This window comes from Dermacentor silvarum, chromosome 1, assembly GCF_013339745.2.
Source record: "Dermacentor silvarum isolate Dsil-2018 chromosome 1, BIME_Dsil_1.4, whole genome shotgun sequence".
NCBI classification, from domain to species: Eukaryota; Metazoa; Arthropoda; class Arachnida; order Ixodida; family Ixodidae; genus Dermacentor; species Dermacentor silvarum.
Window position 1 is genome coordinate 277,991,392 of NC_051154.1, and position 19,519 is coordinate 278,010,910.

The window sequence follows — 19,519 nt, forward strand, 5'->3', positions numbered from 1 at the left end:
GACGATTATCCTCAGTAAGGAAAAGGGTGCTTGAGGACCCTTTAAACAAACTTGGCCTCAGCATGAACGCTCCCGTCTTGCTTTCGTTTGGCGCTTCCACATTTGGGTACAGCCACCAGAATGTTTGCACTGCAATGCAAAACTTTATCATTAATTCGAATCGACTGCCTTCCTAAAATAGTCAATTATAATAAGTAATTAGAACACCACGCAGAATTCATCTTCCTTTTTTACTTTCTTTTTGTCTTTTTCTAATTTTTTTAAATCCATTTTCTCCCAACCGCCCTATTCTTGGCCGATCCCCCACGGTGGGTATGTGCCATTTGTACTGTGGATAATCATCATCATCCTCATCATCTGCTTGTAGAAGGCTCACGTGGCGCGTGCTCTGGCGTTCGGAAGCGTTCGCTGCGGCTCCTGTCTCTTGGCCAGGTTTTGGGTAATATTAGGCTTTACTAATCTTATTTATTGAGCTATCACTTACTCTAACATCAGCTTCATCCTAGGCTAATGTCCAAGAACTCCCCCGGCGGGGGTTTTTCCCCTTGAACGGCCTCTACTCCAACGGATGATCTACCTCTAGATTTGTTCATCCGCAGGGGTGTGAGCAGCATCCCGGTGGCTCTGGTTCCTTCAAATGGAGGCTCTATACGTCTGACCAATCCCCAGGCGATCCAGAAAGCTCTGCAGGCTGCTAAATCTTCATACCAGACCATCACGGAAGTGTGGCAGTTCGGCCGCGGAGGTATCGTGTGTCGATCACCAGACCAGACCTGTTTCGCGGATTTGCTTAAGTGTTCATCTTTCGCGTCATTACCGGTGAGTGCCTACATCCCTGCTCGTCTCGCCTTCACTAAGGGAATAGTCAGAGGTGTCGATGCTGATCTTTCTCCCGCTGAAACACTAGAGAGGTTGTCTGGGACTGGAGTAATTGCTATTTACCGATGCAATCGAATGGTAGACAATAAGCGGGTCCCAACAGAATCGGTGATTGCAACTTTTGCTGGAACTTCCTGCCCATCAGAACTAAAGGTGTGGCCCCTTGTGTTCAGAGTTGAACCCCTGGCATAGCGTCCGCTTCAATGCCGTAAATGCTGGCGGTACGGCCATAGTATGGCAGGGTGTAAGTCTAGACAACGTTGTTGCGCATGTGGGGAAGAACACGCTCAAAGTGATTGTAGTGCCCAAGAAGAGCGATGCTGTCTCTGTGATGGAAATCATCCAGCCGATTATTCTAACTGTTCTGTTAGGGCTCAAGAATTACAAGTGATTGAAATATTAGACCGACGACGCTGCTCTAGGATGGAGGCAATTAACATTGTGAAAGAAAGGGCATCTGGCTATGCGGGGATTATAGGCAGACAAAATCTTACCACGGACCAATCCCTTACTACAACTATAGAGGCCGCTGTGGAAAAGGCAGTTACCAAAGCTATGTAACGGTTGGCAATGAGCCTGGGTGAATGTATCTCACAGGCCATCTCTAGTCATTTGTCTCATTTGATGCAAACTACCTGTCCAACTCCTGTGACAACGCAAACAGTTGATCCTGAGCACCAAGCTAGTCATAAAAGCTCAAATACCATTCCTTCCAATGATGATAGTGAACCTTCGACTTCCTCTTCCACGGACCCTACAACTGGTAATCTGATTAACACAGATTTGGAGATGACAGTGGTGGAACAAAATACTCGAGCATATCAAAGAACCATGTATTCTATCAATGAAGACACTTCCCCCGGTCCTCACTCAAAAGCTAAGAAAAGTCAGTCCAGTGCTGTGCTAAAGCAAAGCATTCTACAGAAGGCAGTTTCGGCTGCTGCACTTTCCAAAACATAGGATCGCTAAAAGTGCTTCAGTGGAACTGCCGCTCTTTATACTCGGCTTCAGTAGATTTATCTTGTCTAACTTCTCAACTTAATCCTGATTTAATTATGTTACAAGAAACGTGGCTAAATCCTGCGAAATCTTCTCAAATAAAATTCTACAGATCATTTCGTTTAGACCGTCCTACAAGAGGCGGCGGATTAATTACACTCATTTCATCTAGAATTTGCCATAAGGCTAAATTTCATTTCAAGTTTCTACTCCAGAGTGTGAAATGCTAGCGATATAGCTAGTTCTTCCTGGATGTTGTCCCTTCACCATAGTTAATGTATATTTTCCATCTGGCGTACAGGACATCAGCACACTGGATAGTGTTATTAACTCTTGTGGACGTGAAATTCTAATCGCAGGTGATTTCAATTCTCACCATATATCATGGGGTTTAAGAATAGATTTGTGCGGCACCCGATTATGGAACTGGTCTTTGGACAATCGGCTAACGTGTGTTAACTCCGGATCTATTACGTTTGTGCGAGGTCGATCTTACTCTTCAATAGATCTTACATTCTGTGACCCGAGTCTTTCCGTAACTTCTTGGTCGACTGTTGAATGTTCGACAAGCAGTTCGAATAGTATTTGAAGTTGCCCGTCCTGTAACATTTATGAGTGACCAGGTTCGAACTTTCATAAACTACGACATTTTTAAAAAATGCTTACGAAATGTTCTTCCATCTCTGTCTGATACGCCTACAGAACAAAAAACCACGATTATCTGTTCCGCTTTGGAAAGCTCTCGAAAAAAGGCTCAATTTGAGATTAGATTGAATAAAAGAAATTCTTACAGCCCTTGGTGGAATGAGGAATGCACCCGAGACTACAGAAAGAGAAAAGCTGCTTGGAAAAAATTATTACATAACCAGAGTCCGCAAAATTGGAGTGACTATAAATTTTTTCGAGCAGTCTTTAAACATACAGTCTCTAAAGCCAAAGATGAATTCGACTGTAAGCATTTTGATTTCTTGTCTAACAATAAAAATAAGCGTGCATTGTTCCGTTTTCTCCGCAGTAGAAAAGTTCTTCCGCGTCAAATTAATATTGACTCTATAATCTTAAGTAGCGATGAAATAAAACAATCACTAGAAGAAATCGCGAAGGGATTAGAGATTAGTTCTCGCTTACGAAGGGCATCAGATGATTTTACAGAAATCTCTATGTTGGAATTGGCTGAAATTGTGGAGCGGCTTCCAGGTTCAGCTCCCGGCGTGGATGGGGTAACATCTGCTATGATCAGAATCTTATTTAAGGAAGCTTCTGAGGACCTTTTAGCTGTTGTAAATTACTCAATTCGGTTTTCATGGATTCCGTCTGCGTGGAAAATCGCTAAAATCATCCCAATTTTTAAAAATCATGGGGAAGGATATACAATAGATAACATAAGACCAATTGCCCTAACTTCAAATTTGGTTAAATTAATTGAAATAATTCTACATGCCCGTATGATTAAATTTATACAGAACAAAGACTTGCTTAGTCCCTGCCAAATTGGATTCCGACCATCATGTTCCATTTGGCCTGCTCAGGTGGACTTAGAAAGTAGAATAAAATTAGCACGGCGACAGAGGCAAATAGGTGCTCTCGATGGATTAGACATTTCCAAAGCATACGACAGCGTAGAAAACTTTTGCGAAATCTAGATATTCCAAATTATTTTTCAAACTGGATTGATGAATTTTTAAATGGAGGAACATTTTACTGCTCTCTAAGAGGCTTTTCCTCTAGTATTTATAATCAATCACGTGGTGTTCCTCAAGGAGCTGTCACTTCACCATTACTTTTTAACATTCTGATGTGTTCCATTCATCTTCATCAAGATGTACGAACATACGTATACGCATATGACATTGCTTTCTTCGCATCAGACAGTGATATCCACTCTCTATATTATCGACTACAGAACTACCTCTATGCCATAGAAACCTGGTTAAACAAAATTCGCCTTTCACTTAACGTTAGAAAATGCTCCATATTGGTTTTCCCTCTTAACAATTCTGTTAACATATCGTTATCCCATCGCCTCGAGACTATACCTCAAGTGGACTCTGTGAAATATTCAGGTGTAGTATATGACGGTTCCCTCAGCTGGCTCGGCCATATTGACCATATAGTTGAAAAAGGAGTGAGAGCCGTTGGTATGCTTCGTAAGCTGTGCAACAGTCGGTCCGGAATGCGGAGAGATCCACTTTTAATGGTATATAAAATGTATGTGCGGCCCATTTTAGAATTTGGATGTGTGTTATTTTCTGGTGCGCCAGCTTATGAATAACGTCCCCTTGTTCTGCTTGAGCGGGAAGCCCTACGACTGTGTTGTGGATTACCGAAATGTGTTGCCAATAACATACTACGCCAAGAAGTCAGGTTACCCTCACTATTGTATAGATTTCGTTTACTGACGGTACAAACAGTCTTAAAGTTGTATGAATCCCCTATTACGAGATTAGAATGCATATTCATTTCCCAGCCTGCACTATCCTTCGGAGTACACAGGCCTCGTTTTCACACACCCCAGGTGGTTGGTCTTTGTACAAACATTATTCAATCCCTTAAATGTACGTATCTGGGAGGTGCCGCCTATTTGTGATCTGCGAGAGAATCTACAAATCATATATGATGACATTTACCGAAACAACGCAAAACTCCTTTCTTATAATATATTAAACGGCCTATTACAAGACCATTTATTAAGTTTATCTATAAGTATGGTGATTGCGACAGACGCCTCACAGTGTGAAGAAAAATATGGAATTGGCATTTTCTCTCCTGCTCTAGATTGGTCATTCGCAATCAGGATTCCGGACTTCTTTTCCGTATTTCTGGCTGAATATCTAGCTGTAGTTCTAGCCCTACGCAAACTAAATTCATCAATATCGGCGGTAGTAATAATAACATATGCTTTATCTTTATGTTCCTCGCTCACAGCAAATAGTGTCACTAACCTTTTACGTACATTTAATTTTCTAGTGCCTGCCCACATAAATTTAATGAGATTGTTTTGGGTGCCTGGACATAAAGGATTAGTCATGAACGAAATGGCTGACAGTCTCGCGAGAGCGGCCCTCAGTGGCCCTGTATTACGATTACTTCTTACAATAGCTTACCTAACGACTACTAGATTCAGGAGATATTCAACTATTCAAAACTTTTTGAACCCAGCTGTAGCTAATTTTTCAGAATATCGACACCTCCTATTCCCTTGGCCCAAAAATTCCTTTCACACCAGAAAAACTGAAGTCATCTTTACCCGATTACGTTGTCGGGTACCAATATTAAACTTCTATCGTCACAGGGCTGGTCTGGTGCCCTCCCCTCTGTGCCCATTCTGTGGAAACGATGAAACAATAGATCATTTTTTCATATTCTGCCGCCGTTTTTCTTCTTTAAGAAAAAATATTCTAGAATCAAAATTTACACAGCTTGGTTTAAGCTTTTCTATTCTAAATATCCTTTCTTTAGGAGCCTCCTCTCTTGGAAAGTGCCACGGGGATATTTGCTCAGACGTGGAGGAATTTATAAGTGCTTCAAATAGATTTTCTTGAATTCTTAAATATATTATGTTTGTTCATTTTCTCCAGTTAGCTTTACAGATTTTAGTATTAAAAAAGATTGCATAATTCCATCCAAATCTTGGCCAATCCCCCGCAGTGGGTATGCGCCATCAGATAAGGCATACCATACCATACCATACCATCTGCTTGTGATACGCGCGTCCTTTTGTTATTTTTAGTCGCCGGTGCTTTTCGTCAGCAAGCTCCTGCAATGGCTCAAGAGCGAGAAGACAGGGAAGACCCGGAACCCGTCTTGATGTCCTACCTGGGCTTCTGGGACCCGATGAGGCGCCTGCGAACGCAGCCGTCCCCCCAGTGCCTCGTAGAGACCAGGAGGGCCCTCGTGGACATCTACCTTAAGCCAGTTCCGGGAACGTATGTCGTACCCCATGATGATGACGTTACTATGATCCAGGCGCTGCTGCTGGGACCCCCCGGGACGCCCTACGAGGGTGGATTTTTCTGGTTCGTGATGAGGTGCCCTCCCGAGTACCCCGCCAAGCCTCCGCAGGTGCGCCTCATGACCACGGACGAGGGACGGGTGCGTTTCGGCCCAAACTTCAACGAGAGCGGCATGATTTGCCTCAGCATCCTCAGCACCTGGCCAGGGGCCAGCTGGAAGCCGACGCACCGTATTCGCGTCGTGCTGAACGCTCTTCTCTCGTTGATGACAACCGACCCGTACTTCAACGAACCCGCTCTCGTGAGACGAAAGGAACCAGGCGAGGCTAGTGGTTACAACGACTTCATCCGCCACGAAACCATCCGTGTGGCCGTGTGCGACATGGTCGAAGCTTGCCTTCAGAAGAAAGCTCCGTGTCACCCGATCCTGCAGGTCGTCATCCTGAAGGCATTCGTCCATCTGTACCCAAACTACGTTAGGATAGTTCGAGGTCAGCTCCATCTGAATGGACGCAGGATGAGCGACCCGTTTAGTGCCAGGAGTGGAAGGTACAGATACGATGTGCTGCTAGACCGACTTCAATACTTGTACCACAGCACTGTGTGCGGATGCCCGCAAGGCCCTGGTGGAGACAAGCGCGCGTAACGCGTACATTCACACCTGCACGATCTGCACATGGCTGAAGAGATGTCAGGAAACCATTTTTTTTTCACTAGCGACGTCTTTTTCTACGGGGAGCATGGCTTAAAAAAATAAAAGAAATATAACCTTTCATTTTTCGGTTTCTTGTTCCTCTTCTTCGCTGTGCATGACTATGACATGTACATGCCCTACGGAGCTGGTAATATTTCGCATAACCACACCACTTCAAAGCTTGTTAGATCTATACGAATCTATACAAAAATTCATACAAATATAAAGAAAAAACAATAATTTCCATTTTCGCTCTGCGAACAAGAAACAGTCCTAGCTGTATGATGATGGGGCATTGTGGGCACACTGCTTCATCGGCGCCGCTCATCTGACGTCAGTCGTGGTCGTGGTCGCGGTGATTGTACGGAGATGGTAGTAATGTAAATAGCATTCATGGCATTGTCACACTACAGTTATTTCCGGCTATCTAGCTATCCCACGAAAAATGTGGGCCGATCCAGAAGGTGGTCCAGTCTGAACATGGGGGCCATTTCCATGGGCATGTCCAGTTGGGTATGGGCCACTGGGTATAGACCACTGACAATATGCCACTCTTGAATGAATTCTCTGACGTCAACATGGGTCGCTGTGTATGAGTCACTGTGCATGGGCCACTTCGTATGCACGGACTTCACGGCATCGCAGCGAGAAGTGCGAGAGAGGAGGCCGGCTGCAGTAGACGCCTCATACATGATGCGTTTCGGCTATTCGCATGCTTCGTCATCGTGTACGAGTTATGCCAGATTTTTTTTTGCTTTTTTCTGCTCAGTGATTTTGATTCCGCAAGTAACTTTTCGCCGTCACATCAAGACATGCTGAGGTTAATTCCGGGGCATCCCGCACGAGAGACCCCATGAGACGAAGCGACCCCTACACTGCTGAAAGTAGCACAGACAGTGTAACGTCCCCTTTCAAGTTCTATTATGTGCGAGGCCTTGTGAACTTTGGAGTAATAAAGAGCTGATCGTTTTCCCGTTCTCTGAGCCTATATGTAACATTTCGATAGCTTTTTAGCTTTTAATAAAGAACCTTGTAGAACAAAAATGCGCCTGTGTTCACTAATATATATACTCACTGACCACGGAAGACAAAAGTGCGCATTAAATACCATTGTTTTTCCAATGCAGCATGCGATGCATGCTTACAGAATGAGTAAGTATGAGCTCGGAAGTTCCCTGTGGTTAAACCAATCATTATCATAATTATCAGCCTATATTTATGTCCACTGCAGGACGAAGGCCTCTCCCTGTGATCTCCAATTACCCCTGTCTTGCACTAGCTCATTCCAACTTGCGCCTGCAAATTTCCTAACTTCATCACCCCACCTAGTTTTCTGCCGTCCTCGACTCAATAATCACGGGCTCAATAATTTTTCAAATATAATCCCTGCCAGCCAACGCCATGCTAGCGACGTTTCGTTGTTGGCGATCTGAGTATTACGATGATAATTAGTATTCACGTTTAATAACTGAACCTTCTGAATTCTGTTCGCTTTATTAAGATAAATACAATCCTTTCTTTTTGAAATGTTATTGCAGCATCGATCATTTTTATTCAGACATTTTCTTTCTGGGCAAGTACTGTTCTAGCCTAGACACCATTCAGTTGAATCCTTAAAGACATCCTGAGCCGTGTACTAGAACTCCCATCACGACAGTGTCAGCCTTGCGCCGCGGAATGCAATTTGCGCGGTCCAGCCGAGATGACAGTGATTTCGAAATAGTGTGCGTCTGCTGCTTCCGAGCATGTGTAATCAATTGTACAGATCATTTCTGATCGTGCGTCTGACTTTTCACTGCTAAACCTAACTCCCTCGAAGAAAAAGTTGGGCGAGTTGGTGGAAATTCATGTTTAGGAAGAAATAACAACGCTGGGTAGACAAGGACACAAAGGAGAACACGCGCGCAAGTGCCAGTGTTGTGTTCACCTTTGTTTCCTTGTCTACCGAGCGCTGTTATTATTTCTTCCGTAACTCCCTCGTACCAGTGTCTCACACCCAAGGGGAGCCTTCTCCAGGACGTAAAATGGAAGCGGTTCCTTATAAGCGCTCCTGACCACCCATTTACCGCTATGGTCATCATCGTTGCAGGCTTGTCCATTTAGCAACCCGCCGCGGTACGTGGCTCAGTTTGCTAAGGCGTTGCGCTGCTAAGCACGACGTCGCGGGATCGAATCCCGGCCGCGGCGGCCGCATTTCGATGGAGGCGAAATGCAAAATTAAACGCCCGTGTGAGTCGCATATCACTTCTGGTTTGACACGTGTTATCACAGCACTTCCAAGCACTTCATATCATTTCTCCCTCTCGTTTAAAACTGCAGTCTTTGCACGGGTCTTCGTTGTCGGGTAGACCTCCGTAAGACCGGTGGACTTGGGGGACGGAGAGCCTGTTCGGCTGGAAGGGATGTTGGAGGGGTTGTCCAAGGAACAGGCACGGCGCGAGTTGGTTCAGGAGTGGCCGGACTGGACCAGCCTTCTCGCGTTGACGTCGGCCAATTCTTGTTGTCCGGGCTGGCTTGAACCGAGTCGGGACCCTCCACTTTTGGGGCCACGGGTGACACAGGCACCCGACGTAAAATTTGGTCCAAGTGACGCCTGGCTAGGCCACCATCTGGAGTGTCGACCGTTACCAGCCGTGAACCCTCGGTGCTTTTGACGATGCCTAGACGCCAACGCCTGCCTTGGCCAAAGTTGCGCACCCACACCTGGTCCCGGACTGGAAACTGGGAGGCTGCAAGTAACTTCGAGGTAGAGAAAGGACACAAGTGTCGAAGTGTGAACGAACTTGATAGTTCAGCACCATTTCTGAAGGAGACTTGCCGCACGGTAGTGGGGTACGTCGATAGGATAGCAGCACTCGCGCATGTTTTGTTTCGAGATCGTTCACCATAGAGTGCTTGAGAAGGCCATCCTTTATTGGTGTGGACCGCGCGCCCTGCGATACCATTAGATTGTGGGTGCTACAGCGCACTGCGTAGATGAGTTGTGTTGTTGGCAGTCATGAACTGTGAAAGCTGCTGACTTGCAAACTGAGGCCCGTTATCTGATACAACTGTTTGCTGCAAGCCAAAACGAGCGAACAATTTGCGAAGCCGCGCGATTGTGACTTCTGTGGTAGCCGACCTGACGGTAAGTGCCTCGATCCACTTAGTATGCGAGTCGACGACTATCAACCGCATGCGTCCCTCTATTGGGCCGGCATAATCAATGTGAAGCCATGACCACTTGGTCCCCGTTTCTGGCCAACAGATAGGAGCCTAGCGATGAGGCATTGGCATGCGCTTGTACACATGAGATGCACGAACGTCCTATGCTTTCAATCTCACTATCTAACCCAGGCCACCAGAACAGCGTCCCAGCCAGTGTTTTCATCGGAGATGCACCCTGGTGTGACCGATGTAGCTCAGCGAGCATGGATACTCGCGCTTTGCGGGGTACGACGATGCGATGGACCCCAGTAGAGCAGGCCTTCTACGCTTGACAGCTCCAGTCTTCTGCTAAAATAAGGTTAAAGGTGATTGTGACATGGTGACATGCGTTTGGCCATCCTATTAAGTACAATTTGATGCACAACACTGAGGTCTTTATCTGCGTTCGTCAGCGCCCGTATGGCACCCGCTTGCACGAACGAGCTGTCAAGGTTCTCTGAAGACAGCACGTATTCTGGTAAGGTGCCCGATCGACAAATATCTGGTATCGGCACGGGCAAGCGGAGGAGTGCGTCCGCGTTGGCGTTCTCCTTGCCGGCCCTGTATTCAATGCACTACCGATATTGGCTTAGAAACAGAGCTCATCTCTGAATACGGACCGTCACCATTAAGGGCACATGTCGATCGTCTCGTAGAGGTCCCACTAGTGGTTGGTGGTCCGTATGCTCGCGGCCCAGCATGTAGCCTTGAAACTTTGTTACTCATGATCCGGACTGATTGATCGTCAGTGATAGAGCAGAGATCTGTTGCTACGTCGGCGATATCCACAGCCGACTTTCTATTCTTCTCTTAATCTCTATCTCCCTTTTCTCTTCCCCCAGTGTAGGGTAGCCCACCGGGCTCAGTCCTGGTTAACCTCCCTGCCTTTCATTAATTCATTTTCTCTCTCTGTCTTGTTACTCCGAACACCAATGCGAGAGCTTCCTTCTCGAGCTGAGAATAATTCTTTTCTGCGTGTGTTAACGTGCGTGAACTGAAGGCAATGGGCTTATCCAATTTCGCAGTTAGGTGCGAGATTACTTCACCTAAACTCGAAGGTGAGGCATCACATTCCAAGCGGCCAGGTTGGTTGCGATCGAAATACGTCAGAACAGGCGAACTCAGATGCTTTTGCTTAGCCTTGAGATATGAATTTTTCTGCGACGCTCCCCTGTGCAATTTATGCTCTTGTTCAAGTAGAAGATACAACGAGGCCAAAATCGTTGACATGTGTAGCAAGAACCAGTGATAATAAGTCAACAGGCCCAAGAACGAGCGCAGTTCACTCACAAATGTAGGCCGTAGTGAGTCGCGTATTGCTGCTAGGTTCTTCTCAAGCGGAGGCAAGTCGCCTTTGTCGATGCGATGTCCCCGGTAGACGATGGCGTCTTTGCAAAAATGGCGTTTTCGGCCTTCAGCTTGATACCATTCTCTTGAAGCCTGCGCAAAACGTCCCGGAGCAATGAGCCATTACCGTCTTAACGTTCCGCTATCAATACATCGTCCAAATACACCTGCACGGCTGGAAGGCCGGCCAGGACCGTTTCCATGCGCTGCTGAAAAATAGCGAGAGCCGAGGCAACTCCAAACGGAAGACAGTTATAGCAAAACCCCTTGTCAGTGTTTATCACGGCCAACTTCCGGCCTCCTCATCCAAAGCAGTTGGTTATATGCATTCTTAAGGTCCAGTGTTGTGAAAAACGATCCCCCACGTAGCCCCGCAAAATGTCTTCCATGTTTGGTAAAGGGTACTGCTCAGTTATGCAGGCAGCGTTGGCTGTGGTATTGAAATCGCCGCAGATGCGAAGGGACCCGTCTTTCTTACTTACTGGTACGAGACTGGCGCCGCCCACTCAGAATGTGCTATGGGCGATAATATGCCTTGCTCCACTAAACGGTCCAGCTCCGTTTCCACTTTTTCACGAAGAGCATAAGGGATTGGCCGCGCCTTGTGGAACTTCGGTTGGGCGCCTTCTCGAATATGAAATTTCACAGGTGGCCCCTGAATGTTTCCAAGCCCTGCCTCAAAAAGGGCAGAAAACTCGGTCCTGAGGCTGTCGCGATCATCTGACGTCGATTGAACCGTAGCTAGAAAACCGGACGGCAGAAGCGAAAACGCTTGGATTCAGTCCCTTCCGCCAAGTCTCGGACCCGAACAGCCTGTAACAATCAGTGTGGTAGGTACAGCCTTCCCCGCAAAATGGACTTGAAGGTGCAGTTCACCGACAGTGGGTAGCTTGCCCAAGTAACAGCTTTGCGTGTGTTTGCATTTCGATAAGCGTGGCCAACTCAGACGGTGCTTTAGATACACCTCCTGCGGAATGATAGAAAACGGTGATCCCGTGTCAATAATCATGTTCAAGGGCACGCCATCCCAGCGGATAACTCTGCGGAAAGCCTGGAGAAAACATTTGTTTTCTCGTGTTTCCTGCAATGTGAAGACTGTCGAAATATCGCTTTCCTCCGAACTTTGTACTGTACGTTAAAGAACCCCAGGTGGTCAAAATTAATCCGGAGCCCTCCACTACGGCATGCCTCATAATCATAACTGTTTTTGGCACGTAAAGCCGCAGAAAGACGAAGGAGAATGTGCATTTAGCAACACGTGCTAGCAAACAAAGCCACTCTCTAAACAGCGACCGCCTCCGGTAGAATGACGCAAACGTCAAACAAAACCGAACCTCTCCCACGCCGTAGAAACACATTACGGAGGCTGTGCTTGTACATACATAAGGCCCCGTTATACCTCTACTCCTCATCGCTTACTGCTTATTTTGTTCCCATTTCCGCATCTCAAGTGTAGACTAGCCGGTTATAGCCTAGCCACTTCATGCCGACCTTTCTAGCTTTTTTTTTAATTGTGATGTATTTCAGAACTGTGGCCCACACACACTGTGATAGATGGCCAAGAAGACCTGAGCAAAAATATCTCCAGGGGCCAGAAATAGCACTTAAACTAAACATTAATATAAACAGAAAAGCAGGAGAGGGGGGGGGGGGGGGGGGGGAGCACGTGAGTCTTTTTTTTTATCTCACATCGTCGCTGTCTTCAAAAGAAATTTGGTTGATCCCTCTTATATAGGAATCGGTATAGAACACGAAAGTGAAACGTGTCTTCACAGAAGTAGTGTAATGTTTATTGCACATTGATATATAATGTCTATTGGTGTTTTGTGGCTAAAGCGCCCTTAGGCGTTGATGCACCCACGCTGACGCCTGGTGGCACGTCTCCTCCATCACGACTACCAACGTCGATGACCATGAGCAACCGTCGTGCATATGGAAGCTGCACTACGCTGTACACGCTAGCACAACGCGAAAGACGAAGCACGTAACTGACACACTAATACAACGCGCAAGACAAAGCACGTAACTGAATCGTCACCGAGTCAAATCAGCGCGTACAGCGCGTCGTAATTGCAGCCTCCGCGATCAACTTCAGAAACATTTTCAGAGCTAATTGCGGAGGCCACGCTCCGCTGTGCTGAGTACGGTGAACGCCACCTAGGTGGCGCTGGTAGTGCTTCTTGATGCCAGCGTCCCTTCGAATGCTGGCATCGAGGCGTCGTAGTGCTGAGACCACCGAAGCGTTCACTGTCGGTGCGCGTTAGTGTCATAATGCAGTACTTCTCTTTTCTGCTCGTAGGCGGCGGCACCGCCCCGAGCAAGAGCGCGGGTACACGGAGGAGTGTTAGATATATAAGGCGCGTCTGTGTAGCTCTCTGCAAATGCGTTTGTGGCGCAATGGGTTAAACGCTCGGCGATCTATCGTCGCGGACCGAGAGGTCGTGGGTTCGATTTCCAGATTTTGCATGTTTGTGGAACTTTTTCTTCTGGTTTCTTTCTTTGTATTATGTTCGTGTACATTGTAAGCTGACGTATTTCCGTGACGGAAATACGTCAGTGAAGTCTTGGTGGACCCCGGCATAAAACACTTTCGTGTTAAAATATTGCCAGATATTGCAACGAGAAGGAAATTTGACCGCCTATAACATCAATGAGCACCTACATTCGCTAAGCACAATTGAAATATAGAAACGATAGTAGGGAGGGAATGCGTTTTCTTCCGTAATAAAAGAGAAGATAACGCATCGTGTAGCGTGTGGCCGTGCTTCGAAATTTACCTGTATTTCCACTACGAATTCTGGAATTCGAACCCTAGAATTCCACTTGAAATGTAGAGTCAAAATGTGATTTTCGCATGCCCAGTGCCCATTCAAAAGGCGTGACCGTACATGTCTAAACCATTTGCATTAGAGCATCGTCTACACAAACTACCTTTATTGCGGTAGCAATTATACGGACACTTCAGGCGCATTTCTGCCGTCGCGATGGCCGTGAGGTTCCGGATAAAGACCAAGGGCGATAAAATCGTCGTCGCGTGCCGTACGCTCTATGTGCAAGTGAAAGTGTGCGCCGGGAGCCGACGATCGCGGTTCAATCTCACCCGCGAGAAAGAGAGGAAAGTGGGTAGAAAACGTGCCGACTTCCGCGGCGTCTCCCGTGGCGAGGGGAGGGGGAGGGGAGGGGGGGGGGGTAGTTTGACAGCGAGTTTGACAGCGCTTTGGCAGCGAGTGTCCGCGGTCATCGAGTGTGATGTGTTCATGTTTGCTTCTGCGCGCGTGACACCATACTTGATAATTTAGTTAGTATCCCTATGTTTACTATAGCTTACACGGCCGATAAAACAACTATTCTTACTTCGTATAGCTGTCCACTTGATTGCTATCGCGATCGACGCTTCGCCTTTCGAGCGAAGCGGCGGCTTATTTCCCTCTCCTCCGCTACTTCACGGCCCACCGTGACCTTTCATATGCGGAATTCGCGCGATTACACACAACGTTATATAAGTCAACGCGTGTACGATTCATCGGTGGACTACAGAGACACGAGAGACAACTACAGAGAACTACAGAGACATAAACCTTGTTTGGGTGCTCGATCGGCTGGGATACCTCTCGCGGCTTTATCGTTCTAGTCGCGAACGCTGATTTCCCCAAGTGATTCGTGAGCTTTCATGGAGGTGGAGGTGTATATATATATATATATATATATATATATATATATATATATATATATATATGTGTGTGTGTGTGTGTGTGTGTGTGTGTGTGTGTGTGTGTGTGTGTGTGTGTGTGTGTGTGTGTGTGTGTGTGTGTGTGTGTGTGTGTGTGTGTGTGTGTGTGTGTGTGTGTGTGTGTGAACGAGAAGAAAGGGAACCGAGGGGCCCGATTTTTAATAAGCATATCATACGAAGCCAACAAACAATAACACCAAGGACAACATAGGGGAACTTACTTGCACTTATTACTTGAAATAAATAAAATGATAAATTAATGTAAATGAAAATGGATGTTGTCCTTGGTGTTATTGTTTGTTGGCTTCTTATGATATGCATATATATATATATATATATATATATATATATATATATATATAGAAAAAGTTATATGTTGTACTGTTCCAGAGCTGACTGAAGTCAACACACGTTCGCGGTTTCGGGTATACGTTTATTTACACTTTTCGAGAGCGCTCAGGCACGCGTGCCGAACGAGCACTGCACAATTTTGCCTCTGTGCTTCGTGAAACGAACAATTTCAGTACAAATTATTGGTGCTTCAAGAGGCGCTGTTACGATCTGAAAACTGTGTCATTGAGCTTATGCAGCCGTGGAAATTCCCACTTTATGAGGTGTTTTTTTTTTTTTTTTTTGCATTGCGCTACTGAGCTCGAGGTCATGGGTTCGATCCCGGCCGCATTCGGATGTGGGCTGAGTGCGAGAACGCTCATGTAACGTGCATTGGGTGCACGTTAATGATACCCAGGTGGTCGAAATTAATTCGCAGTGCCCAACTACGGAGTGCCTCCTAATCAGCAGGTCGGGGCTTTGACTCGCACAACCCCATAATTCAGTTTTAAAAGTGGTTTCTGCGCAAACCGTTTTGCACCAATAGCTGTTTTGGACTCACTCCCCTGGTCTTTTTGATGTGCGCCGTTAGCGCCCGTGACCACTGGCGTCCGTGCCAGGAGTCCCAAAGCGCTTTCCGAGGTTTATAGAGAAATAAATGCGCCCTCTGCCCCGAATGTATTCGAACTCCGGTTCCACAGAGTGTCAGGTCGGAGGTTTTACCTCTCAACCACTCCGCCGTTGCTACAGCCGAGAAAAATACTCCGCCTGGGAACTGGGTCACACCGCCAGCTGATATGACATGCAGCTTACCTGTAGTCAAGAGTTCGACGGAATACCGTCTGGTCAGGTAAAAGCATAGTTATTTGTGAAGCAGGTCACTGACCAAGGTCAAAATGAAAATAAAATGACGTTTCGGGATCCGTACGGGTCCCTTGTTCACAATGCTGTTCACATGTCAATCGTAACCTGTGTTACGATTGACATGTCACGCCCCGTGTCAAAAAGGATTAAGATTGACGTCTGACAGCCCGGTCGTTACGATTAATATGTGACGCCCCGTGCAAGGGGAATTATCGGAGGCCCATGCCTAAACCAACAGAGGGTGAATCCTTGATTTGCTATGGCGGTCTCCAGTGGTCCTCAATCTGGCGGGCGAGTCGCAGTGATTGATGGGCCCTTTGTGTGTGTGCGCGCCCTGCAGGCGAGGGGTTCCGCCTTCCCCGAACTGTGTACCACCGGGGCCTCGTGTCGCATTGTTTACCAGGCCCTTTGGGTACGTGCACCCAGAGAGCGAACGATGCAGGACAGAATCCTCAAGTCATCGCTATCGGAGGCAAGCCCCCGAAACGTCGCCTAGGAGAGAGGGAGCAGGCGACGCACCCCCCACTGGACTCAGTACCTGTCACGTGACGTTGACGTGAGCGAAATCCCGCCTACGATGTTAGAAGGCCTATTAAGCGGCCCTCTAACATCCTTGAATTTTTTTTTCGTGACTGCTTTTTCTCTTCCCTATTCTTTCCGCCTTTCATTTCACGTTCCCCTTCCCCCAGTGCAGAGTAGCAAACCAGAATCTTTTCCGGTTAACCTCCCTGCCTTTCCCACCACGTTTCTCTCTCTTTCTCTCTCTCTCTCTTTAAGCGGCCCCACCATGTATTTTCTATTCATTCATTCTCTTCTTTTCTAACCTTCGTCAACCATGAAATAAACTGTGCAAGTTTCACACTAAGAAATCGTCTTGCCCCTGCCTGGTCTCTATGGTCTACCGGACGCCGGCAGTCTGCCGATAACGCCACGCTACCCAGCAGTAACGCCGGTCGAGCTTGAAGAAACCGGCGTCGCGACACCTAGGACTTATGCTCAGCGCAAATGATAACGCATCTAAACGGCTTGTACTCGATCGTTCGGTTCATATCATTCGAAGGCTGCGTACAAACACGTCACAGTGAATCTGCTTACAATGAAGGTCAGGCTTTAGTGACAAAAATGCCAGTCTGTAATTAGCTCCTAATGCGTGTATACGTGCATGTTTCCCCTCGATATAATGAAGTTGACTAAAGAAACGAATAGGAAAAGCGGTCTACTCTAAAAATCATAATTATGTGGCAAATTGTTCTGACTCATGATGTTTATTTTTTTCTGGCTCTTTGGGCAAAAGTGACGACTAAATAGAAAGTTAACCAAAAGAAAAGAGAAGGTACTAGAAATATGATTTGCTAGAGCAGAGCGTTTATATAGAAACACGAGGAATGGAGGTTAATGAATATATGGTATACTGCTTGGCGTGTTAGAGACGTTTGTGACAAGGGGGCAAGAAATCTTTGTACAAGGAGCGTACCATGATGAACTGCACCAGCGAATTTCCCGCAGCGCATGGGTGGCCCTGTCCTCTGTCAGCGCGTCTGTCACGAGTAGACGGGGAGTTGTTTTCATTACCAGACGGCAGCACGTGCTGGTAGCATCCATTTTGTGGCCACCAGTGCACATGTTCCCAGCGCGCGATAGTAGCCGAGCGGTGGACAGCATGGTGAGCGACCGGCGAGGGCAGCGAAGGACGTCGCGGTTCTCGTGGAAGGAGGGTGTCAGCGGCTGTGGAGATTCGCCGGCGACTTGTGGTATCGCGTGGCTAGCAGATCGGTCTGCAACTGGGCGGATGGCAAGAAAGAGAACCGCGTGTCAACGGCGAAGGGGACCAGTCGCGTACAGCCGCCGACAACGCCATGCATCAGGCGGGTGAAAGACATCATTATGGAGGACAGCCGCATCACTTTCTCCGAAATGGAGGCGTTTACGGGACTTCCCGTGTGACACTACAGCGGCAATCCCCTGCTCGGAGACCTGAAGGGACCCCTGCGGTGGTCAGCATTTCGCTAAGATACAGGGACTGCAAGATGGTGCGATGCTGCAGTCCGGGCAAGGGTGTACAGCACTCCAGTGAAGTGTTTTCAGGAGGGCCTAGCAAGACTCCCTCCCCGGTGGGAGAAGTACATTGCTCTCTTATGTTGAGAAAGTGCACGTTGAAACGGTGCTATTTATTATGGCACGCCCCTCGTATAAAGACAATAAATCAGTCCCTCAGAGTCAACATTGTCTTATCATGGCTATAGTAAAGTGGGAATATGAAATACGTCGAACAAGTGACAGAATGTATTAATTGGTGCGAACCGAAAAAGTGACACAATGCTATTTAGTGGAGGCAGGGACGCAGCGAGCAGGGTCTTCGTATTTTATCGTATTAAGTCAACGGGCCGGGTTTTATCGTATTTAAGATTTCCTGCAAATTTGGCTTTTATTTCGCATCTCGTAACGAGCTGACTGGCATTTTGCGCTGTTTTTCTGGGTCTTTTTTTTTTGTCGCTGCCAGTGATTACAGAAACGCGATGAGTACGATTGCCGATTTACCGCCATATTGATCAAGATAATGTAGGAACCGTAAATGAGATGGCTGCTCTCAATATCCGTGGATATTCGTTTCCTTTCGGCGCGAAACAGATACTCTGCCAGCACCCGGCGGCTCTTCAGAGTCGCAAGTTTGCAAACGACAGACCATATACTACGTAATGAGGCGCGAGCTGTCGGGAACCCGCGCCTTACAGACGTGTGGCACTTCTTCTCATTCGTGGCGACGTCGCGTATTGCTTCCGGTCTTGAGGTTCGACACCTAAGCGTTCGCATCGGGTATTTAAACGACTGGAGCGCAAACATCGAACGTAATGGATCGAAGCTGTGGTGGTAGAGAGGAGGAAACCTGTCACTCGGTCAAGAATCGAACTAAAGAAGGAGTAGAGGCTGCAGCTAAGCCTTTTTACACCCACTGTCCCCACCCCTATACCATGGAAGCCGCAGGGTGGCCAGCCGTCTTAGCGTGAACACAAAAGGGGTGCTTGTACAGAGGCTTGAGAGGAGCCGCCCTTCTACGGAGGCGTGCGACAGACCGGAAACGCAATTACAACCGGAAATTAGGCACCAGCTTTGCCGCCCTTACTTCGTACACCCACGAAAATGCGATTCGTTTGTGACATCATCAAGCGAAGGGGTCTTGAGGGCCGTCGAACTTGGGAAAGAGGGGGACAAGAATATGCTTTGTGAGGTCAGCAATGAATCGTCTTGATGATCTTCCTTTCGGTGAAAAGGAATCTGCTTCAAAAGCCTTAATAACCTTATTTAGTGAAATAGATATTGTAATTATGTATTAACACTTACCATATTCTTGTGTGTATACTTTTGTCATTTATATTGTACTATTCAATTGATTTGACTGATTGACTCATGCTTAATAGCAGAAACTGCTGAACGTGCTGTATTTTAGCAGTATTTTTATACTGACCGCTTAAACACGTTTGCGAAAGTTATTTTAGTGCCGGCATACGAAAGAAGAATGGGAACCGAGGGGCTCGATTT

General features: G+C 47.0%; 1 protein-coding gene across 1 annotated transcript; it reads left to right on the forward strand.

The window, feature by feature from the left end:
• The first annotated feature begins 384 nt into the window (after nt 1–384).
• On the forward strand, nt 385–6,499 carry LOC119440777 (ubiquitin-conjugating enzyme E2 Z). Its single transcript, XM_037705659.2, has 2 exons — nt 385–439; nt 5,609–6,499. Exon 2 carries the CDS (start codon nt 5,641–5,643, stop codon nt 6,475–6,477), a length of 837 nt encoding a protein of 278 aa, XP_037561587.1. The 5' UTR covers nt 385–439; nt 5,609–5,640; the 3' UTR covers nt 6,478–6,499.
• Nucleotides 6,500–19,519: the final 13,020 nt, after the last annotated feature.

Excerpts from the sequence above, each read along its gene's own strand:
- LOC119440777 (XM_037705659.2), top strand. The coding sequence starts at position 5,641 with ATGGCTCAAGAGCGAGAAGACAGGGAAGACCCGGAACCCGTCTTGATG.